Source organism: Pseudophryne corroboree, chromosome 6 (assembly GCF_028390025.1).
Source record: "Pseudophryne corroboree isolate aPseCor3 chromosome 6, aPseCor3.hap2, whole genome shotgun sequence".
Classification (NCBI taxonomy): Eukaryota; Metazoa; Chordata; class Amphibia; order Anura; family Myobatrachidae; genus Pseudophryne; species Pseudophryne corroboree.
In genome coordinates, this window is record NC_086449.1 from 177,125,324 (window position 1) to 177,150,689 (window position 25,366).

At 44.2% G+C, this 25,366-nt stretch overlaps 1 protein-coding gene across 2 annotated transcripts in view; it reads left to right on the forward strand.

Annotated features, from left to right (window-relative positions):
• The window catches only part of UNC5D (unc-5 netrin receptor D), an 866,621-nt gene that overhangs the window by 814,248 nt on the left and 27,007 nt on the right, over positions 1–25,366 (forward strand). For both annotated transcript variants that reach the window (XM_063932131.1, XM_063932130.1), the window contains one exon: positions 23,779–23,943. In XM_063932131.1, coding sequence (XP_063788201.1) covers positions 23,779–23,943 — 165 coding nt within the window. The remainder of the gene's footprint in view (positions 1–23,778; positions 23,944–25,366) is intronic.

Sequence of the window (25,366 nt, forward strand, 5' to 3'; positions counted from 1 at the left end):
GCTGTGTTTTTCTATGTTTTTATGTTTTCCCCTGATCAAGGAAACACTGACTGTGTTTCCTTCCTATATATGTACAGTATATACAGTAGCACTCTAAGCAGTATAAGCAGTATATACAGTACTGTATGCAAATAATTAACCTAAACATCAGATTTTCTTTTAAATAATTCTCATTGACTACCCAGTACTCAACGGAATCGCATTATAGGTTTCTTGGATGATATGTGGATGGATCATCATAATCATGTGTTTTTTGTATATTTATAGTATGTAAAACAAATGACTGCATTTATTTCATTTTTAAAGTGTTAATTAAAGTCATTATCACTTTTGGATAATTACAATGTTGGAGGATTCTGAGAGGCAGCTGCATTCCCGTATATGTCTGCATTAGACTATGTTCTCACCACTTAATAAATGAAAAGACGCTAGCAAAGTTTTGGTGGAATCACCCTTCAATAAATTTCTATTGTAAAAAATACCAATATTATGTGATCTACAAATTGCAAAATCCCTCCGGTATTTTGCTGCCATGGCATCATCACGATTAATTGGTTGCCTTCTGCCTATTGAAGAAAGATTTCTTCAGCGCATTTCTGTTATCTCTATTGTAATCTTAGAATGATGAAAATGGAGGGGGGGGGGTGCTTTGTTATTAACATAATGCCTTTTTTTTTAAAGTACAGGTTGAGTATCCCTTATCCAAAATGCTTGGGACCAGAGGTATTTTGGATATCGGATTTTTCCGTATTTTGGAATAATTGCATACCATAATGAGATATCATGGTGATGGGACCTAAGTCTAAGCACAGAATGCATTTATGTTGCATATACACCTTATACACACAGCCTGAAGGTCATTATAGCCAATATTTTTTTATAACTTTGTGCATTAAACAAAGTGTGTCTGCATTCACACAATTCATTTATGTTTCATATACACCTTATACACACAGCCTGAAGGTCATTTAATACAATATTTTTAATAACTTTGTGTATTAAACAAAGTTTGTGTACATTGAGCCATCAGAAAACAAAGGTTTCACTATCTCACTCTCACTCAAAAAAGTCAGTATTTCGGAATATTACGTATTTCGGATATTTGGATATGGGATACTCAACCTGTAATACCATTGATATTTTTTCACAATTTTTCACAATTTTTATTTTAATTTACATTTGTGTACTTCATTTTATTTTCTCAAAAGCAATGCACATGTTTTGGTAGATGAGTGCTTTGCTAAGCTGCATTTTTACAAATATTGCTTCAGTCCTTTAAACTTCTACCTCTACTCTAAATAGAAGACAAGCACCAGGGTAGACTTTTTTCCATTTCTTAAAGGACAATTCTTAAACTATAAAATACAGAATATGTTTGAAGCTTGCTTTATCTATGCTGGTACTCTTATTTAATTCTTAAATTCTAAATATAAAAAAATATTTTTTTTCTAAAATGTTTGGTACATTGATGAACCATTGTAGCTCTGTATAGCATTACTGCTGCATTGCAGTATAGACAACTCAAGCCCATGTAATGGGCAGGGCCACGAGAGGTAGGTGGGTACTAGTTACCTGGGCCCAGCTTGTCTACCCTCCCCCTCCCCTTACCTGACATCAGCAGCAGCATCTAACAGATGCTGTGTGCTGGCCTGCCACCACTGAGCAGCAGTATAAGTCTCCATCTCTGTGAGTAGGAGAAGCAATCACACTGATCGCACTCTGCTCCCAGGATTTAGCCTTGGCTGAGGGGCTCAAGGTGCCCCCAAGCAAAGAGGCATGACAACATCCCCCACAATTAGGCCACACCCCCAATTTTGCTCGGCAGAGCTCTCTACTGCACTGGTATGGGTCTTACCCGGTCCAACTCAGTAGCCTGTTGCAGCCTTCCTAACAGCTATTTGGGACTACAAAGACTAATATTCCTTTAATTAATTTTATTTTACCAAGTATTGGCATTTTAGAAGAAAAATTTGGCCACCGGTTAGTGCCAGTGTGAAAATATGGCCATCATCATCTTTTGGCAGGAAAATGGGTTGAAAGCATACAACAACTATATGCTGGGCCTATTTCCACCTTCCTGGCGGATCGTGGATGAGGGTATGTTTTTCATATTCATGCAATCTGTATTTATGCTGAAGGACAGCTGCAGGCTGGGATGTTGCGCATTACTTGGAATGTTGCACTGGAGGGAAAGTATGTGATACTGTGGCATAATGTCATAGACATGTCTACAGAAAAAGATGCATTAGTAGTTGCAGCAGGGTGCAGCTCAGAAACATCCCCATTGTGTTCTTTTTTTCACCTGTCATCTTCAAAATGCACCTTTAGCATTGTCAGCCAATCTCCTTACAGAGCTTTAAATGTTCTCTTGTATTTCTCCTACCGCACACCTTTTTGCCAGTCTTTATAAAAGAACATAAAACTATTGTGTGAAGCCATCAAAAATGGCTAACTTGTATATTCCATCATGGTGTGGCCAGAGAGTAAGACCTCTAAAGCATCTCTATTTCACTTAATCTTCAAAAAGAAACCACTCAAATAGTTCAGCTGAGACCTGGAGGTGTAATTCCTAGAAGCCTATGTCAGACCTCGATAGTCAGCCCAATAAAAAGGTATCACTATTGTAGAACATCTTTTTTTTTCTTTAGGCTTGAGAAGTCTCACTCACTTCACAAAAACATCAATCATACCGTATTACCAGCTGAAAGGAGACTGCTGTTCGATTCAAGTTATTTTTTTCTCTCACAAAGAAACATTTTCAATGACAATACAAAAAAAATACTATTTTTAGTTATTTTACACTCAAGGCCTGGATTTGGGTAAAGGCCTCCTATAGATATAGCTGGACTCAGGTTACCCGCGAAGCGAATGCAAGGGCACACGCATCATGGGAGAGACTAGCTGTGCCCATCTGTGACTATTGGAACCTATGATCTGACACTTTCCGCAGCAAACAAATCACACCTGCGAAACTCTTATTGGTAAATTGCAGTAATAGAAAACCTCTTCTATCTCTGTAAATGATACATGGACCCTTTGTGTATTTTCGTTCCTTTCTCTGATACATAATGGTTCTGCTCACGCACACTGTGGAGTGTATGACTGCCACTACAGTAGCCTGCTGATAGGATAGAACCAGGGACCACAAGACTAGAACTATTTTTGTGGTTTTTTTTGTGTGGTACAAAGTGGGGCAGATTCAGTTAGCCTCATCAGTTACCTCAGTTCAGCTACACGGTAAAATTGATGTTAAGTGTCCTCTTTGACGCTTATCTTGAAGGATAGCCCATAGATTGCAAAAAGTACACCTGGAATCTATGGGTTAATGCGGGATTCCGGGTATACCAAGTGCGGGAAATTGAGTAGTAATCAAATAGCTCTGGGTGCTAAACTTGGAGCTACAGTCATGCGGTAAGTCCTGTGACTAATTATATGTGCCACCATGCCCCTATATTTGCAGTACTCATGTCCTTACCTCATGTCCTTTACCTTTTGTCCCATGAAAATGAGAATTCCTAATAACTCCTAACAGTGCCGTAACTAGACATTTTAGCGCTGTGTCCAAGAGAATGCATCGGCGCCCCCCCCTTAACGTAAACCGGCGGCAGTGTGCGCCGTAGGCGCGAGCAAAAAATATAGGGGCGTTGCTTCACGGGAAAGGGATGTCACCACAAAATAATACCAATTCATAATGGTACACAGTAGTCTCCATTCGCACAGTAGCCCCACTACACCAGGTAGAGCCCCTTTTACACACATCCCCTCAAACACAGACAGTATACCACCCTCACTCATATCCCTCTCACTGAGATCCCCAGAGACAGCTCTCCGCAAACAGTTATCTGCACCCCCCACTGCACTGGTATGCTTACTGCTGCTTATCACACTTCCGCTGCAGGGGAGATCAGTTCCGCAGCAGGGGAGCCTGAAGCACACAGGACACAGGATCAGTGTCTCTCCATACTAGCGGCATAGTGTGGGTGTAGTGGGAGCCGTGAGTGCCGCTCTGCCTACACCATGCCCACTGTATGGAGACACTGACCAGTGACCACTCATCAGGCTCTACAGGTGTTCCGCCCCCTGCTTCCTCTCCCCGGACACTGACAGCCGTGTGGGTACTGCGGCTGCGGGCGGGCTCGTCATGCTGCAAGACTGAGGGACTCCCTGCAGGTTATTTATCCCTGACACCAGAGCAATGAATACTTAGACACCCCCCCCTGTGTGCAGGACAGAACTGCAGCGGCGGCCGGCAGGAGGCAATGAGAGTGGGCGGCGGGCAGCGGCCGTGCGGGTGGTGCTGCCAGATGGTGCGCCCACAGTGCAGTTGCGCTGTGTGCAATGCCCCTCTGGCACACATCTAGTTACGACTCTGACTCCTAAAGTTGTGGTTTCAAATTACTTCTGTGCTATAAGCCAAATGAGATCTACTTTTTCTATTTTTAAAACTTAGCATTTCTGATCTGCTATTCCAAACTTTAGCCATTGCCATCCTGTTTTTTGATGCTGGATATCTTCTGTCACCCATTTAGACTGTAAGCTCTGCGGGACAGTAACTGCAATCTAAATGCTATTCTTTGATGCACTCTTTGAGTACAATATCTTTTTTAAGTAGTTGTATACTTCTGAAACATGCCCATATACGTTACATACTGCACATGAAATATCTGCACTATGCAATTCTTACATACATGCAATATCTATCTAAACACAGACCAAGACAGCAGTTGGCAAAGTACAGTATTTGGGAAAAACTGCACTATGGCCTGATCAAGGTGGAAGTTCTATAAGTAATCATTAATTTAATTGAAGTGTGGTGTCATCTTTATTTGCCTAGTAGATTAGCCCTATTCCAAATATGTGATCAAAGACTGATTACCATTTCAAAGGCACTGCCATTAGGAAATGGTCCTCACCTCAAATCTGTATATGAAGCGAACCAGGAGATTATACCTCCAGCTCACAAGCCAATTTCTTGATAGGTCTGAGAATATCTGTGCATTAATATTTGTTCAAAACTTTACACTTTACATGCGTACACTGATCTTTGCCTACGGGATGTTGCTACCCAATTCCACCTCTTTGTCCTTAAAGTCAAAATTCAAATTCATGCAAAATACAATCTGCAAATAGGCGTAAATTCAACTCTGCACTAGAACAGTATTTTAGCTTCTGTTGATTTATCCTCATAAACCTGATTCAGGATCTGTCTTGGCTGCTGCTAGTACTTTTCCTATAAAGAGGGGAACATGGAATTCTTCACAGTTTTAAGTAAACCTTATATTATTGCTAAATGCACTAGGGTCACCTTATGCCAAGTATCATCTTGTGAAGAGCATATGAACAGTGTTTCATTAATAAGAGTTAGGTGCAATATTGCTTTTCTCTAGTGACACATTGACTAAGTTTTCCCTATGAATGATTGCTATTTGCAAATGATGATGATGATGATGATGATGATGATGATGATGATTATTATTATTATTATTAGTATTATTATTATTATGTGCCATGGAATTCAGTTCATTGCAATAAACTGTATTCCATCTGTATAAAGCAGGGATAGGGAAGCTTCGGCCCTCCAGCTGTTGTTGAACTACACATACCAGCATGCCTTGCTGCAGTTTTGCTATTTGGCCATGCTAAAGCTGTTGCAGGGCATGCTTAGATGTGTAGTTCAGCAACAGCTGGAGGGCCGAAGCTTCCCCATCCCTGGTATATAGCGATACCTATTAAAAAGTAGCACCATGTGTTTTGTGTTTTCTACTGACTGAAAACAGTCTTGCCATAAATCACAGTGATTTAATATAGAATTTTGATTAGTTTTCCTTGTAGTTGCCTTCATTTGTTTATGGCTAAATTGTGATTAATAGGGAATAATTAAAATTTCCTATTTGTCACAGTGCTAAAAATCCAGGTTTACTGAATAGGTTTCAAGGATACATGAATTGAGTTTTCCTGTGCACTATTTTTTTTAACCTTTAATCAGAGTAGGCTGTGTTGATTAATATGTGCTATAAAATTAATGTGTCATCATCCTCACCCTCTTAAAAAGAAGTTTAACTTTTTGGCAGACTCCCTCATATGTTGCTACTTGGAAGAGATTTGTCTCCGGTAATCACCTTGATGGTGTTACAATTGAAATAATCATTCATAAGATTGCCTTGGACATAATAATACATTGGCCTTCATTACATTAGTTAGAGTGATGCAGTGGTCTGGAACAGGATGAAGACTTTGTTACATGCTCAGTAATTATTAGTAGCCATGGATGGGTTACGGGTCCCCTCTGTGTTATTCACCATGTAAATGAGACCATGTGTCAGATCTGTTGTATTAATTTGTGATGTGCTACAGATGGCTTCTGATTATTCTTTTTCTTGCTAAAAGTCACAAAAGCAGAAGATATTAACGTCCAATGTGCCCAAATTAGCATAAACTACAGTACTTCTTACAGCTTGCTCTGTAAAATCTAAAATGTATGTGAGACTCCAGATTGTATTACATGACAAGTACATGTTAAATTGTCTTTAATTTCTGGGTGTATTGATATAGCCTATTGGGATGGTAGTCACAATAGGTCTACATAGGATCTGAAAAGGAAAGTTAGGCCAGAAAAAGGTCCTAACCCACTGGGTTTATTGGTAAACAGCAGTAGCAAGATATGCAGGAGCACAGTGGTACAACAGGGGTTTACAGCGGTGGTATCAATCACAGTTACAGTGGTACAGTATATAGCAAGTATCTGGGTGTCTCACAGTACTGCATCACGCTATATAGTAAATATAGCTGCAGTCTGCACTTGTGCACTAGCACATCTGGTTGGAGGTCACACTTTCCTGCAGACTCTGGGTTCTAGTGCCCAGCATGTATGCACAGAGAGAAGGCAGTGCCGGAACACACTGCTTTCTAATATGGTGATTCTACCAGTGTGAGAGGTGCGGACCTGCGGTGCGTGTGGTGCCTGCTGCCGTGCAGGTGTAGACTCGGTACTCACCAGGCGCCGCTCTCTCTCTCACCTTCAGGTACCGGAACCCTCAACGGACCTGGAAATCTTCACTCGGATCCGGACACGGCGATTCCCTCTCGGAGCTGACCGACGACCGAGCTGAGGAGAGAATGGTTTACATTAAAGGGGTATCGACCCTTCTTCCACTGGAACAGGGGATACCCCAGGGGTGGCCGCGACCTTCACCGGTTGGGTAAATGGTCATCACCGGCACAAAGCCTCAGCCACCCAGCTTTCACACACTCGCGCTTTTGCACGTAGTGTGATGAAAAGGATTCTCACGTCCGTGAGCAATCCCGACTCCGGCGCTCGGGGACAAACAAGGGACAAACGTACACGGATGCTACTCACCGTCACAAGTCTTGCACTCCGATCTTCTCCACTTACAGGTCCCTGTAAGGAGGCAAAGAGAAACAGCCGTGCAGGGCCTAACTCTACCCTAGTGTCACACCCTATACTAAATACAACAGCAGAGCCCTCAAACTAGCTCTGTGGGTGTGGTGCAACAAAACTATGCAAACACAGACACTTTGCCCTGCACGGTAACAACATACATCACAATATCGGAATGCAATATCACACGGTGTTGTCCCTTTAAATCCCTACCTGCCGCTGGAAGGGGGTGGGTGCCACACGGCCTGCCCACCTAAACACCTCCGGGTGGCCCGAGCCTAGTGCCCAGTGCCACCTTAATTCACCTTGGGGGGTACTCACTCGCTGGGCCTAGCGCCCCCTAACTGCACACAGGCCGGAGGCCTGACTTTGCCCACGGGCCTAGCGCCCGCCTAACTTGCTGCCTGTTGGGTGACCTGGGCCTTGTGCCCAGGGTCACCTTATCTGTACCTACTTGGCCAAAATACACTAGGGCCTAATGCCCTCTAATGCCCCACAGGCCTAGTGCCTGATATACCCCCGGGCCTAGTGCCCGCCTAACTGGTGCCACCGGAAGAGGGTGGCTTGGGCCTAATGCCCAAACCACCTAATCAAATATCGGGCCCAAACTCCTAGCTGCGCCACAGGCCTAGTGCCTGAATTGTGCCCTCGGGCCTAATGCCCGTCCCTGGTGGTCGAGGGAGGAAAAGGGGAGGGGGGAGGATAGCCTCACTGAGGCCTTACCTAACCCGGGGGCCTCCGGCACCGTCTTCTGCCGCTGACCCGTCCTGGCCAGCGGCGTCGCCTCCGCTGCTCCGCGTCCAGCCGCCGCTGGACATCTTCTTCCCAGAGCCCGACCGCTGGCCTTCTTCTCGCGCTCTTCCGCGCGCGCGCAGTCTTCTCCTCCCGCCCGTCGCGTCCTCTCTTCTTCTGCCAGTCTTCTTTCTTCGACCTCGCGCTCCTGCGCGCGGGCCTCTCCTCCTGGTCCCGCCCGGCGTCTCTCCCCTCTTCGCCGCTCTTCAGCGCGGCCTTTTCTTCAGGCTCCCGCCCGGCGTCAGACGCCGGGGGCGGGGCCTATGACGCGGCGAGCGCCGATTGGCTCGCCGCGTCCCTCTCCGATTGGCTGCCGCTCTGGGAGCCGCGATTGGCTCCCGGAGGGCGCCAAGATTCAAACGCCCCCGCAGTCTCTGGTCCGGTGCAGGGAAAAAGGTAATCCCTGCACCGGACACCCGCCGCCACGCACCAAGCGCTGGGGACAGACAAGCTGCCCCAGCGCTGTCCCCAGCTAGGGACACCATCACAGATGTGCCCACAGGGCACATCTCTACACCACCATAACGTAGCAGCAGCCTATTCACAATGATTCCTTCAAGAGTAAAGAAGTGGTGTAATAAGGATATGCTTAGAGTATTAGGCAATAGTCACACTAACTGTAAGATAGGAGCTTATACAAAAATAATGGTCTGCTCCCATTTTCAAGGGGAACAAAAATACTAAGTGAACAGTTTGGATGCTTCGTCAAGAACTATTTAAAGTAGCAGAGGGTGGCATAGGAATAGGAATAATGCTATCTGCTCCCCCAACCTAGAGGTATTGTGTCTGCATACAAATGGAATAGGAAGTATATCCACAGCAACAGAAGATAATTCAGATCAAAACCAAATAAACATAGACAGAGAGATGAACATAGCTAGGAATGGGAGAAGCACAAACAAAACTTTAAGAGTTTAGTAAATAAAATCCCAGTACTGATTGCAATAATGACAAGGGATGATCTGGATATTGTGGCTATTACAGAGTCATGGTACAATGAAAATCATGACTGGGACATAGCTATACTAGGAAAAACTTTTTTTAGGAAGGACAGAATGGTAAGAATCAGATAAGGGGTAGCAATGTATGTGAAAAAAAGCACATCAGTTGTATTACTACCTTAATACAAAGTACTGAAGAAAACCTGATGCCCTTTGGATGCCTATAGAATAAGTGGAGAAGGTGATTATTTGTATTGGGGTGATCTACTGATCACCATTCTGATTTCCTTGCAGGGAACATCCCTCCAACAATTGATGAGGGAGCCCACTCTGAAAGACACAATATTAAACTTAATACTTACAACTGGAAACAGAATAGCTAACATAAAAGTGGGTGAAAACCAGGGATCCAGTGATCATCAAGCAGTATGGTTCAGAATAAAGACATAGATTGACTCATCCCATACAAAAACAAAGGTGTTAGATTTTAGGAATGCTGATTTTGTAGGGATGGGAAAATTTGTAAGTGATTCTTTGGCAGAGTGGAGGAACTTGGAAGGAGAGCATGAAAGGTGGGAAACATTAAAATGTGCAATTCTAAAGGCAACAGACCTTTGTATCAAAAGGATTAGGAAAAACACAAAGGCACAAGCTGAAAAGAAAATGGCCCAGTCAGTGGATAAAGTGGGCAAAATGTTTTTTAGGTATATAAGCGAAAGGAGAAAAACAACAGGCAGAATACTAAGACTAAAGACAGAGAGTGAGGGTCTTGTTGAGAGAGACAATGTAATAGCAGATCATCTTAATAATTATTTTTGCTCAGTATTCACTACTGAAAGAGAGTGGAAGCATCCACAGTTAGGTTGTAAGCATATTAAGAAAATTAAGGTAGAAACAAGTACATTTACAGAGGAGAAGGTCCTAAAAGAACTCTTAAAAGTGAAAGTAGATGAATCAGCGGGGCCAGATGGGATACATCCATGGATACTAAAATAAGTTAAAGCGGTGCTAGTAGCACCATTAACAGAATTTCTCTGACGTCCTAGTGGATGCTGGGAACTCCGTAAGGACCATGGGGGATAGCGGCTCCGCAGGAGACTGGGCACAAAAGTAAAAGCTTTAGGACTACCTGGTGTGCACTGGCTCCTCCCCCTATGACCCTCCTCCAAGCCTCTGTTAGATTTTTGTGCCCGGCCGAGAAGGGTGCACACTAGGGGCTCTCCTGAGCTTCTTAGTGAAAGTTTAAGTTTAGGTTTTTTATTTTCAGTGAGACCTGCTGGCAACAGGCTCACTGCATCGAGGGACTAAGGGGAGAAGAAGCGAACTCACCTGCGTGCAGAGTGGATTGGGCTTCTTAGGCTACTGGACACCATTAGCTCCAGAGGGACCGAACACAGGCCCAGCCTCGGAGCTCGGTCCCAGAGCCGCGCCGCCGGCCCCCTTACAGAGCCAGAAGCAAGAAGAGGTCCGGAAAAATCGGCGGCAGAAGACATCAGTCTTCAACAAGGTAGCGCACAGCACTGCAGCTGTGCGCCATTGTTACTCAGGCACACTTCACACTCCGGTCACTGAGGGTGCAGGGCGCTAGGGGGGGCACCCTGAGCAGCAATGTAAAACACCTTGGCTGGCATAAATACACCACATATAACCCCCAGGGCTATATGGATGTATTTTAACCCCTGCCAGAACTCACCAAAAAAGCGGGAGAAAAGGCCGCCGAGAAGGGGGCGGAGCCTATCTCCTCAGCACACGGGCGCCATTTTCCATCACAGTTCCGCTGGAAGGACGTCTCCCTGACTCTCCCCTGCAGTCCTGCACTACAGAAAAGGGTAAAAAAAGAGAGGGGGGCACTAATTTGGCGCAGTTTTAATACTAACTGCAGCTATAAAGGGAAAAGCACATTTTATAGTGGTATTCCTGTCTATATATAGCGCTCTGGTGTGTGCTGGCATACTCTCCCTCTGTCTCCCCAAAGGGCTAGTGGGGTCCTGTCCTCTATCAGAGCATTCCCTGTGTGTGTGCGGTGTGTCGGTACGATTGTGTCGACATGTTTGAGGAGGAAAATGAGATGGAGGCGGAGCAATTGCCTATTATACAGTTGTCACCCCCTAGGGAGTCGACACCTGAGTGGATGAGCTTATGGAAGGAATTGCGTGACAGTGTCAGCTCTTTACGACAGACAGTTGACGACATGAGACAGCCGGCTACTCAGCTTGTGCCTGTCCAGGGGTCTCAAACGCCATCAGGGGCTTTAAAACGCCCGTTACCTCAAATGGCAGACACAGACACGGATACTGACTCCAGTGTCGATGATGAGGAGACAAACGTGACTTCCACTAGGGCCACACGTTACATGATTGAAGCAATGAAAAATGTATTGCATATCTCTGATAATACAAGTACCACTAAAAAGGGTATTATGTTTGGTGAGAAAAAACTGCCTGTAGTTTTTCCTGTATCCGAGGAATTAAATGAAGTGTGTGATGAGGCGTGGGTTTCCCCCGATAAAAAACTGATAATTCCTAAAAGGTTATTGGCATCGTACCCTTTCCCGCCAGAGGATAGGGCACGTTGGGAAACACCCCCTAGGGTGGATAAAGCGCTCACACGCTTGTCTAAACATGTAGCACTACCCTCTCCTGATACGGCCGCCCTAAAGGAACCTGCCGATAGAAAGCTGGAGAATATCCTAAAATGTATATACTCTCACACGGGTGTTATACTGCGACCAGCAATCGCCTCAGCCTGGATGTGCAGTGCGGGCCTGGCGTGGTCGGATTCCCTGACTGAAAATATTGATACCCTAGATAGGGACAGTATATTACTGACTATAGAGCATTTGAAGGATGCATTTCTATATATGCGTGATGCACAGAGGGATATTTGCCGACTGGCATCAAGAGTTAGCGCGCTGTCCATTTCTGCAAGAAGAGGTTTATGGACGCGGCAGTGGTCAGGTGATGCGGATTCTAAAAGGCACATGGAAGTATTGCCTTATAAGGGGGAGGAGTTATTTGGGGTAGGTCTATCAGACCTGGTAGCCACGGCAACTGCTGGAAAATCCACATTTTTACCCCAGGTAGCGTCTCAACCTAAGAAGACACCGTATTATCAGGCGCAGTCCTTTCGGCCCCATAAGGGCAAGCGGGCAAAAGGCGCCTCATTTCTGCCCCGTGGCAGAGGGAGAGGAAAAAGGCTGCAACAAACAGCCAGTTCCCAGGAACAAAAGCCCTCTCCCGCCTCCGCAAAGTCCTCAGCATGACGCTGGGGCTTTACAAGCGGACTCAGGCACGGTGGGGGCCCGTCTCAAGAAGTTCAGTGCGCAGTGGGCCCACTCGCAAGTGGACCCCTGGATCCTCCAGGTGGTATCTCAGGGGTACAAATTGGAATTCGAGACGTCTCCCCCTCGCCGTTTTCTAAAGTCTGCTATACCGACGTCTCCCTCAGACAGGGAGGCAGTATTGGAAGCCATTCACAAGCTGTATTCCCAGCAGGTGATAATCAAGGTACCCCTCCTACAACAGGGAAAGGGGTACTATTCCACACTATTTGTGGTACCGAAGCCGGACGGCTCGGTGAGACCAATTTTAAACCTAAAATCCTTGAACACTTACATACAAAGGTTCAATTTCAAGATGGAGTCACTCAGAGCAGTGATTGCAAACCTGGAAGAAGGGGACTATATGGTGTCTCTGGACATCAAATATGCTTACCTACATGTCCCAATTTACCCTTCTCACCAAGGGTACCTCAGGTTTGTGGTACAGAACTGTCACTATCAGTTTCAGATGCTGCCGTTTGGATTGTCCACGGCACCCCGGGTCTTTACCAAGGAAATGGCCGAAATGATGATACTCCTTCGAAGGAAGGGAGTTTTAGTTATCCCTTACTTGGACAATCTCCTGATAAGGACAAGATCCAGGGAACAGTTGGAAGTCGGGGTAGCACTATCTCAGATAGTGCTGCGCCAGCACGGTTGGATTCTCAATATTCCAAAATCACAGCTGATCCCGACAACACGACTTCTATTCCTAGGGATGATCCTGGACACAGTCCAGAAAAAGGTGTTTCTCCCGGAGGAGAAAGCCAGGGAGTTATCCGAACTAGTCAGAAATCTCCTAAAACCAGGCCAAGTCTCAGTGCATCAATGCACAAGGGTCCTGGGAAAGATGGAGGCTTCTTACGAAGCAATCCCATTCGGCAGATTCCATGCAAGAACCTTCCAGTGGGATCTGCTAGACAAATGGTCCGGGTCGCATCTTCAGATGCATCAGCGGATAATCTTGTCACCAAGGACAAGGGTGTCTCTCCTGTGGTGGTTGCAGAGTGCTCATCTTCTAGAGGGCCGCAGATTCGGCATTCAGGACTGGGTCCTGGTGACCACGGATGCCAGCCTGAGAGGCTGGGGAGCAGTCACACAGGGAAGAAATTTCCATGGCTTGTGGTCAAGCCTGGAGACATTACTTCACATAAATATCCTGGAGCTAAGGGCCATCTACAATGCTCTAAGCCTAGCAAGACCTCTGCTTCAAGGTCAGCCGGTGCTGATCCAGTCAGACAACATCACGGCAGTCGCCCACGTAAACAGACAGGGCGGCACAAGAAGCAGGAGGGCAATGACAGAAGTTGCAAGAATTCTTCGCTGGGCGGAAAATCATGTGATAGCACTGTCAGCAGTGTTCATTCCGGGAGTGGACAACTGGGAAGCAGACTTCCTCAGCAGACACGACCTCCACCCGGGGGAGTGGGGACTTCACCCAGAAGTCTTCCACATGATTGTGAACCGTTGGGAAAAACCAAAGGTGGACATGATGGCGTCCCGCCTCAACAAAAAACTAGACAGGTATTGCGCCAGGTCAAGGGACCCTCAGGCAATAGCTGTGGACGCTCTGGTAACACCGTGGGTGTACCAGTCAGTGTATGTGTTCCCTCCTCTGCCTCTCATACCCAAGGTACTGAGAATCATAAGAAGGAGAGGAGTAAGGACTATACTCGTGGCTCCGGATTGGCCAAGAAGGACTTGGTACCCGGAACTTCAAGAGATGCTCACAGAGGACCCGTGGCCTCTACCTCTAAGAAAGGACCTGCTCCAGCAGGGACCCTGTCTGTTCCAAGACTTACCGCGGCTGCGTTTGGCGGCATGGCGGTTGAACGCCGGATCCTGAAGGAAAAAGGCATTCCGGATGAAGTCATCCCTACCCTGATCAAAGCCAGGAAGGATGTAACCGTACAGCATTATCACCGTATTTGGCGTAAATATGTTGTGTGGTGCGAGGCCAGGAAGGCCCCTACAGAGGAATTTCAACTGGGTCGTTTCCTGCATTTCCTGCAAACAGGACTGTCTATGGGCCTAAAATTACGGTACATTAAGGTTCAAATTTCGGCCCTGTCGATTTTCTTCCAGAAAGAACTGGCTTCAGTTCCTGAAGTTCAGACGTTTGTCAAGGGGGTACTGCATATACAGCCTCCTTTTGTGCCTCCAGTGGCACCTTGGGATCCCAATGTAGTTTTGCGGTTCCTAAAATCACATTGGTTTGAACCACTCTCCACTGTGGACTTAAAATATCTCACTTGGAAAGTGGTAATGCTGTTAGCCCTGGCTTCAGCCAGGCGTGTCTCAGAATTGGCGGCTTTATCCTATAAAAGCCCTTACCTAATTTTTCATACGGACAGGGCAGAATTGAGGACTCGTCCTCAATTTCTCCCTAAGGTGGTTTCAGCGTTTCACTTGAACCAGCCTATTGTGGTACCTGCGGCTACTAGGGACTTGGAGGACTCCAAGTTGCTGGACGTAGTCAGGGCCCTGAAAATATATGTTTCCAGGACGGCTGGAGTCAGGAAATCTGACTCGCTGTTTATCCTGTATGCACCCAACAAGCTGGGTGCTCCTGCTTCTAAGCAGACTATTGCTCGTTGGATTTGTAGTACAATTCAGCTTGCACATTCTGTGGCGGGCCTGCCACAGCCAAAATCTGTAAAAGCCCATTCCACAAGGAAGGTGGGCTCATCTTGGGCGGCTGCCCGAGGGGTCTCGGCTTTACAACTTTGCCGAGCAGCTACTTGGTCAGGGGCAAACACGTTTGCTAAATTCTACAAATTTGATACCCTGGCTGAGGAGGACCTTGAGTTCTCTCATTCGGTGCTGCAGAGTCATCCGCACTCTCCCGCCCGTTTGGGAGCTTTGGTATAATCCCCATGGTCCTTACGGAGTTCCCAGCATCCACTAGGACGTCAGAGAAAATAAGAATTTACTTACCGATAATTCTATTTCTCGTAGTCCGTAGTGGATGCTGGGCGCCCATCCCAAGTGCGGTTTGTCTGCAATACTTGTACATAGTTATTGTTACAAAAATCGGGTTATTATTGTTGTGAGCCATCTTTTCAGAGGCTCCTCTGTTATCATGCTGTTAACTGGGTTCAGATCACAGGTTGTACGGTGTGATTGGTGTGGCTGGTATGAGTCTTACCCGGGATTCAAAATCCTTCCTTATTGTGTACGCTCGTCCGGGCACAGTATCCTAACTGAGGCTTGGAGGAGGGTCATAGGGGGAGGAGCCAGTGCACACCAGGTAGTCCTAAAGCTTTTACTTTTGTGCCCAGTCTCCTGCGGAGCCGCTATTCCCCATGGTCCTTACGGAGTTCCCAGCATCCACTACGGACTACGAGAAATAGAATTATCGGTAAGTAAATTCTTATTTATTCAACCAGTCACTAGCTACAGGAATAATTCCAGGGGACTGGGAAAGAGTTTACATAGGGCCAGATTCAGTATGAGTCGTAGAAGTGTGGAAATCGTTATTTGGCGAATTCCGCACTTCTGCGCCTGTGCATGCGATTGCAATTTAAGTCGGACGGGGATGGGGCATCCTCCCAGCATTTGTGGGGCATCGTGGCAGCATTGGGGGGTGCAGTCCAGACAGTGGAGGCGTGTTTGGACTGTTTGCAGGGTATGACGTCACACGCAGCCGCAGCGACCCAAAACATGACAGCCCGGCTACTACCTTCACAACTAGGATACGGAGGATGGGGTCTACCCTAAACATGCAAGCGCTTTGCTGTTTAGCAAAGCGCTCTCATATCTGTGGGGTGGATCTGGCATGCGGGGCAGCCTTGCCCTTTGCTGGGTGGCCCTCTGCATGCTAGTGGAAGGAGTTGTAGTTTTGTGATTTTTCACAAAACTACAACTCATGCTAAATTAGGCCCATAGTTCCACTGCACAAAAGTGGAAGCAATCAACTACCACCCAATGAGTCTTACATAAGTTGTAGGGAAATTGATGGAAACACTCTTAAAATAAAAAGTTACATATAATCTCAAATTAGAGATGAGCTGCTCGTATTTTAAGAAATTCAAACTGCTCCGAACTTCTGGAATCTGAGGCAGTCAAGCTGGTTCTCAGATCTGCCCTGGCTGCCTTGGACCCTGCTGTCGGATCTCATGGTTTCGGATCGGGCGCCAATTTCAAAAATGGGCTGACAACTGATTGGCTGAGAGAGCTGTCTTCACGGCTCTCAGCCAATTAGCGTGTCCCCATACACTTTAATGGGGGCAAAATGGCAGCCTGCACTGTGCTAATAACACAGCCGCCTGCACTTCCAACACCCCCACACTGCTGGCACCCACACACTGATGATACCGCCGGCACTCCTGCACTGTCGACACCCCCACACCGAGGACACCTCCAGCACTGCTGACACTGCTAGCACACCTGCTCTGAGGGCATTGCCAGCACTCCTGCACTACCAATACAACCAGCACCCCCACACTGACAACACTAATGACACACCCCAGCACTAAGGACACCCCAGTACGACTACGATGCTGACCCTGTCAGCACCCATTCCATGAGGACACTGCCGAAACTCCTGCACTACCAACACCACCAGCAGTACGGACACCACTGGCAAACCCTGCACTGAGGACACTGCTGCCACCCCTGCAGTGAGGACACCCCTGGCAGCTCCACACTGCTGACACAGCCAGCGGTACTGACTCCACCAGGAATGCCGCACCAAGGACACTACCAGCACCCCTGCACTGAGGACACCACCATCACTGTCAACACTGCCAACACCCAGCAGTACGGACACCACCGGCAACCCCACACTGAGGACACTGCCAGCAGTCCTGCAATGAGGACACCCCTGGTACCACCATACTGCTGACACAGCCAGCAGTACTTACACCACCAGCAAATCTGCACTGAGGACACCATCGGCACTGCTGGCACTGCCAGCACCCCAGCAGTACCAACACCTCCGGCAACCGCACACTAAGGACTCTGCCAGTACCCCTGTACTTCCATCACTTCTACACTAAAGACACCACCGGCATTCCCTGTCACAGTAAGCGCACTATTGGTGTACCCACCCTGCACCCTGCATTGTGTCCGACCCACACTGCATTACGCACTATATCCATTCCACACTGTATCCCATGCTGTATCCAACCCACACTGTATCCAACCAGTAATGTATCCTGCAATGTATTCGACCCACACTGTATCCCACACTGTATCCAACCAGCAATGTATCCAGCACTGCATCAGTCCCAAATTGTTTCCGACCCACACAGTATCCAATCAATATAACCCACGGTGTATCCCACACTGTATCCAACCAACACTGTATCCAACCTGCACTATTTCTGACCTGCATTGAATCCCACACTGTATCCAACCCGCACTGTTGCCAACCAGCACTGTATCCAGCCCACACAATCTCCAACCAGCCCTGTTTCCAACCCACACTGTATCCAAGATGCACTGTATCCCGCACTGTATCCAAACAACACAGTATCTAACTAGCACTGTATCCAACCCACACTGTATACCACAGTTTAGCCATCCAGCCTTTGTCCAATATTGGTGTAAACAATATTGTGAGCTGTGCGGTGGTCAAAATTGAGTGCAAATTACTGGAAATTAATGTTATAGAGGTTAATAATACTCTAGGAACAAAAAAAGGCTCAAATTAAGTGATTTGAGCTTTATTTTTGTCAATTTAAAAAAAAATCCAAATCCAAAGTCAGTCAAGGCGGTTTGGCACATCCAAAGCCGGAAGACAAATTAGAACCAAATTCAGCAAAAATGGCCTGGTGCACATCCCTAGCTCAAATGCAGCAACTTGCAGGATCCCAAACAGCATGTATTTACTGGGTGAAGTTCATGTCAAACAAATCTTATTGTTTTTTTTGACTGGGTGACTAAAGTAATTCGCAGCTGGCTGGGTGACTAAAGTAATTCGCAGCTGGCTGGGTAACTAAAGTAAAAAATTAGACTAAAAGGGGAATTTGGGCTCAAATGGGTGAGGGGTATGCCCACTCAAACCTAAAACCCGCCCAATTCAGGTAAAAGACTAAAGTAATTTGCAGCCGGCGATCGCTAAATTAATTCCTTAAGGAATAAATGAAGCAATCGCCTGCTGCGAATAGTTGCAGCCTTGCATGCCATACAGCATGCCGTGATGAAGCATGCTGCATTGCAGTAAGATAAGCATCGCTACATCTGTATATTACTGTTATACATACCATAGAGCACACTTAATTTATTTTGCATATGTTTCTTGCTATTTCTGCCAGAGTTTTAGCAGCCAATAATTTTCTAAGTGTCCCTTGGAGGGGAAGGTATCATCTGATATTCAGCCTAATACTCCAGTAAGAGCCAGTGACATCTCAAAGTGGTTCAATGATGTAATTAGTTCCTAGGGAATTGATAGTGTGCACTCTCATGTATATTATTTAATCCTTCAAACGACCTGTGTGCGGATAGCAGGTGAATTTTAAATAAGAAAAAGTCTTCAGTTACAGTATTATTATTATTATTATTATTATCTTCTTTAATTTATAAAATGCCCCAAAATGTATGCTGTGCTGTATAGGGTAAATATAGAAACATTTTCCATCCGTTTAGATACTAATGGCTCCATATTTGGCTTAGAGGAACCTGCATTCTTCCTTATTGTGTTAACCCTTGATTTAAGGGTTGGGTATCCTGGCAACAGAATGCCGGCTGGGGGAAGGGGGGGGGGGAGAGTGCAATAAAGCCCATTGTGGGCTCACCGCGCTCACCACGCAGTGGGCTCGGTGGCTCGCTGCACTCTATGGGTGTCATGGACAATAGACCCTTTGGGTTGGCATTCCTACTGCCCGAATTTTTAGCATTCAGGATCCCGGGGACGGCATACTGACCGCCCTGATCACAAGCGCAGGTAACATAACCGCATCCCATTTTAAGGTGGATATGGTTTAAAGTGAACCAAAAAGCCAGCATACAGTAAGTGCCTTGTTTCAAATGCTGCTGAAAGGGAGAATGACTACCTTAAACTTAATTTCAGCAGTAAGTAAATTAAGTCAATGGTAATAACACTGCAAATGGCCGAATATCTCAGAAAGAACACCATGTGCAAGTAGCTCTTTATCAGGAGCCTATAAACAGTAAAAAGCAGGCATAATTATGCTTTACTAGTCAACTAGCATTCAAGGTATTAATCTCATGTTAAGTGTAGAAATAGTAATAATAACGCAGAGAGCATTAGCTACGAATGGAACGCCAGTTGAAGTGTAATTAGGATATGTTCCCAATGTAATCAGCATTGTTTTATGCTGTGAAAAGCCATTCGCTTGTGAGAAATATATACTCTCTAATGGGAGAGGACGGGATATGGCATAGGCAGGAGTGCTTAAAGTATTTTGGAAATTGTTTTATTTTAATTCATATTATAATGAGGGCTCCAACAGTTGAATGAAATTGAAATTATTGGGCCAATCACGTCTTTATTTATATATTTTACATCTCCAGTGCTAGTTGTGAATTTTACTTTCATTGCGTGGACAGAAGTGGTTTTACAGAAGCTCCACAAACAGATTGGTCTTGCTGTCTTGTTCCTTGCACAAAACTACTTATATGAAACAGTTTCAATTTAAAGTCCTGGACTGTGTCATTGAAAAAAGATGACATTGGTCCCTATGGTAAAATATTTCCTAGACTTAGGTGTATTTATTGATAGATCATCGGAGAATCTCTTCAGCTGTTTGTCAATCTATAATTTCCAGTATTCTTAACTAGTCACTGCCTGAGAACTGATCTCTGAGAATCCAGGGAAAGAGTTGTAGCCAGTTGACCTCTGATATGGAAATTTAAAATGCTGAGTAAAGTATATTTATCGAGGAGCTCAAAACCGATGCTAGATAAATTGGCAAAAAACAAATGTTTTTATCCTTAGTATCCAATCAGACTTTGAGTGATTTCTACAGTATGAAATATAGAACTTTTTTACCATTTCCCTCTTTTATGTACAGTACATCTGACTCATTTGGAAATACAAGTGAAAAAACTGGCAATTATCCCGCACCAGACTGCAATATGAGAGATTATTCAGAAAAAAACCAACTAACACAAAATAACATTAACGAGGCTGTTTGGGGGATTTTTTATTTTTCTTCTTCTCTCACTTCTATTTTCTATATGTACAATTATCCTCTTTCCAGTGGCGCATTTGGACCCTGCAATGCCTTTAGGCATCAAGGTTCACCTAACACCACGTGAGGATTAAAGGTATTCGTGTATCTCGTTTTCTTCTGGACACAGCTCACCCTCCCACTCTCATCTGCCCTCCGCTCTCAGATGAGGTCAGACAGCAGAAGGGTTAAGTGAACTAGAGTGCCCACTTTTTCCATCTCTCTGTCTCATTTGTTTTGCCCAAATATTATGTGCCAATAGCTACACGTACATGTGATACTCATGATACCACAAATAAATTTAGGATTGGCACAATATTACATTGTTTTGCAAAAAGGAAAATAATGCCATGTTTATCTTTGATTGTATTTTTATGATATGCCTAGCCAGCAGGTTGGGTAGCCATAGAGGAGGCGTGCCAATTTAACTTCCACAACTGTGTTATTTAAACTAGGTTTTAGGTGAACATGATAAATGTATATGCATATTTTCTTCTAGCCACAGGATTTGATGACCGTTAATATATTATGTATGCTACTTGCTGGAATACAGACAGATTACTGTCTCTTGAGTTGCAGAGGAATTATAGACTCAAGTTTTCATGATTATATATGATTTTGTTTAAATTTTTGCCACAAGGACAAATTCTATGTCCAACATCATTTTGTTGGGGGAATTGTTTACATATTACCTGAGTTATATTACCCCTCATATATTTTAGTCTAAATTTGATAAATAAAGGTTATGTTTTAATTTAGAATAAACATTTCATTATCACACATATATATTTGTTTAAGAAAAGAGTGCTCCAAACAAAGGAATTTTCTTTTATCGGTGAGTTGTGGGCTCTACCACACACGTCGGTTATTTGTGTCATTTGGAATGGAAATACATCAAAACTTATGTAAAGGGGTTAAGTTAGATGCGTGAACTTTACAGTACCAATTGATATGGATATTAGAAGTCACAGAGGTGTTTTGCAGCCATTTTAAAGCACAAGGCCTTGGAATTCTTATACAGATTAAAAAAATGTGAGGTGACAACTAATATCTGTAATATTTTCTGTAAGACCACATTATCTCTTACACTGGGTGCCTTTTCTTTTGCTGGATCACTGATGAATGAAGTCCTCCTGTTTAATAGTAGTTACTGTGCCCTATCTACTCTTACTTCTTCTGCTAGTCTATGGGTGGGATTCAAATGATATATCATGCCCAATCTCCTTTCTAAAGTGATCCCCATTATTGTGCATATTGCACCCATAGTAATCAGGTTTAGCTGCGTAAAGGGTTATTGTGCCTCACTAACCTGGGGGTATCGAGCTGAAATGATGATACCATGACCATCAGCAGAAACGGGTGTGGAAGTGGGCGGAAATAATTGAAAACCCTATATATTCCTCTCACATTGCTTTCATTATTAGTTTCTTATGTAACCTCACCCCTCTTTAATGCTTATTCTGACTCTCAATCTGATTATTGTCTAATTAAATCTAATGGTTCAATACCTGTTAATTAAGTAATCTTTATTGACTAACTTACAATTTATATGTACTGTATGCATGTTTTTCTGACTAACTCAGTGATGGCTAACCTTGACACTCCAGCTGTTGTTGAACTACACATCCCAGCATGCCCTGCATCAGTTTTAGCATGGCCAAATAACAAAATTGTAGCAGGGCATGCTGGGATATGTAATTCAACAACAGCTGGAGTGTCAAGGTTAGCCATCACTGGTCTAACTATATAATATTTTAGTACCATACTAAGTGAAGTTTACTGATTAACAATAAGTTAAACTTTTGTGACTACTTGATTAAAAGTATTTTACTAATTGATAATAGGTTAGTAATTTACTAATCAGTCTCTTTCCACTTTTATGAGCAATTCTTTGCCTTTCTCTCCAGTTCTCTTACTCTCTGTTTTATGTTTCACATTTACTTGTCCTCCTGTGTTATTCAGGACAAAGAGTATTGGAACACAGCAACACCTCACTGTGAATATAAGGGCCTATTCACATGCCGTGTCACCTTTGTACTGGTGGCGCTGACCTGGCCGTCCCACTTGGTCCACCAATAGACCTGGGTGGTTGTGTGTTTTTTGATCCAATCTGTTTTTTTTTTGGGGGGCGGGGTTTGTTTAGTCCCTCTCTCTTTAAATTTGTAATTTCTCCTCTTATCAGTACATCCTCATTTTTTGTATTTGGCATTTTTGCACTGGTATAATCCTGGCCTACTGTATTCAGCATCTACCTAATTGCCCCTCTTCTCTGCCTGTGATTTTTCTCTTACCTCAATTCTCTTTACATTGTTCTTGTTCTTTTTCTAACTTCTCATAGGCATGGGTCCTTAGTGTGTAGCATGCTATACTGTATACTCCTTCCATCAACTGTCATCTACCTAGTTATATAGATGGGGAAGCAACCTTTCCTTTGGAGCACTGCACAACTGCTTTGTTCAACCATATATTTTATATACATATTTTTGACCAAAATTCACATTTAATCTTTGTTTTAAATAAAGTACACCATAGGGATTTAAGGCAGTCATGCATTCATGAGAAATTAATAGACAACTGCACTTACATTATAATGTAATAATATTGTGAACATTCATAGAACAAAACTACCTTTTACAAAGAGTATGATTGTGAGCTTGTTCCCAGGTTTCAGAACCATGGCCAGAGCATTATCAATGAAAACAGTACCTTTAAACACCAACTTTTATAATAGCGCTGTCCATGGTGCTGATGAAACTTACTATAGGACAGTGGTTCCCAAATGTTTTGAACCACGACACCCTAGAGTACCAGAATTATTTTTTCATGGCACCCCTAGGTCAAAAGTTTCTTATTGAGAAATTTGGAAAGAAATATTAAATTTAGTAAAATGTGTTTATACTGTAAGTTATCCTTAAGTTCACTTGTGTGGTTTGGGACAATATTTGCTTCTGTTTTCCCACATATTTTATGACTGACAGCCACCAGTACTTGTTTTGCCTATTACACTGACCATAAATAATTTGAATTGATCCTGTACCACCAATCCAAGGCACCCCTGCAAGTATCTGAGGCACCTCAGGGTGCCTAGGCACACAGTATGAGAACCGCCGCTATGATATCCTCCCAGCAATGATGAGCATTATTAAATGCATGCATTACGTTACAGCAGGATGTCTGTGTGTTTTGCAGGAGGTCCCTTTTTCCCGCGTCTGGTGCAGTAACCAGCAGCCACTGCACTGTGCCTTTTCTTTGGAGCGATATACGCCGGCCACCACTCAGCTGTCCTGTAAGATCTGTGTCAGGCAGGTGAAAGGACATGAGCTGATTCTTCAGGTCCAAACATCAATTCTGGAGGTAAGCTGGGAACATTAGTAGAAGTTTCTTATTTTGCCTGCGCTTAACTGGAGTTATAAAGGGAATTTGTTACATTAGATAGAATTAAATTGTCAATTGTGACACTTTATTACATCTGACTAGACATTCTCTAAAGATATTTGATGTACAGCCCATACTGAGTAACACAAGTTAGCATTTACTAAAGCCAGGTAAGTGGTCTACTATGTTTCAGGAATGATTACCACTAGGGGTTCTATTTGATTGGAAGCTGTGTGTGATATTTTAATAGTAGCACTCTAAGGGCCTGATTCAGAAATGTATGCAAATGTCATCGCAGCTGTGAATTTGTATGAAATGGCTGTGCAAAAATATACAAATGTTGCAGCTGCTGGATTTGTATTGAGATGCCCATTGAAAATGTCTCTGAACTGGAACTTGCATACAGAACACAACCATTGGATACACATCGGTCCAACATTGTCCTTCTTAATAACCCTATGGGTGTGCAGCATTGCCACTGGAAGTAAGACACGAGCCATTTTAACTGCTAAAGGGATCACAATTTCAATCTGTGAATTGCTCCTGAAATGATCCCAAGAGGTCTGTGTTTGAGTCACCACTCCTCTTTTGCCATCCACAGTTCCCTTACAACAATAACTTTTTGAATAAATCCTCTCTGCAACCGCCATCCCAAGACCATTGCGGCACATGTGCAGATGCAAAAAATCACTTCACTGCATACATCAACACTGAGTTCATCTCTGATTCAAGCCTTAAGATAATTGGTCCTTGTTCAACTGACCTACTCTTAACCAATAGCAGAGCCCAGGGAACCGTAGACTGTTAGAGTTTCTTTCTCAACTTCCTTTGTTACCAAAGTAGGAAACTAGCAAATATCACGTAATACACACTGCATATGGTGGTGTGAACATGTCGACCAATTGCTAGTACAGTACTAGCAAATGTGATTTTGCAGAGGAGTTAGATTGTACAGTATGTGCCAAAGTACTGGTACAGTATACTGTATATTACTGCAAATTAATGTATAAGCAATATTGTTTATATGTCTTCTATCCTGCTTTTCATTATTTTGAATTGGAACTGGAAGTCTTTTGCACTGTATGTCTTGTTATGACCTGCACTGTATCTGCTCATGCTTTTTGTGAAGCACTGCACACCCTTTGTGGCGCAATAGAAATAAAAGATAATAATGTTAATAATAATCAAAAATATAGCAAATGAAAAGTTCAACTCTATTAAGAAATGCATAATTGTTCTATAAAAAACCATCATAACTTACAAGTATATAATTATCACATTACAAAAATTAACATTGGCGCTGTTCTATGGCTGATTGCAGGATTGCCCATTATAAATTCCACACCACTTTTGAATGAAAATAATCAATAGACCACACAATAAGCTCTTTGCTCCAACTGTA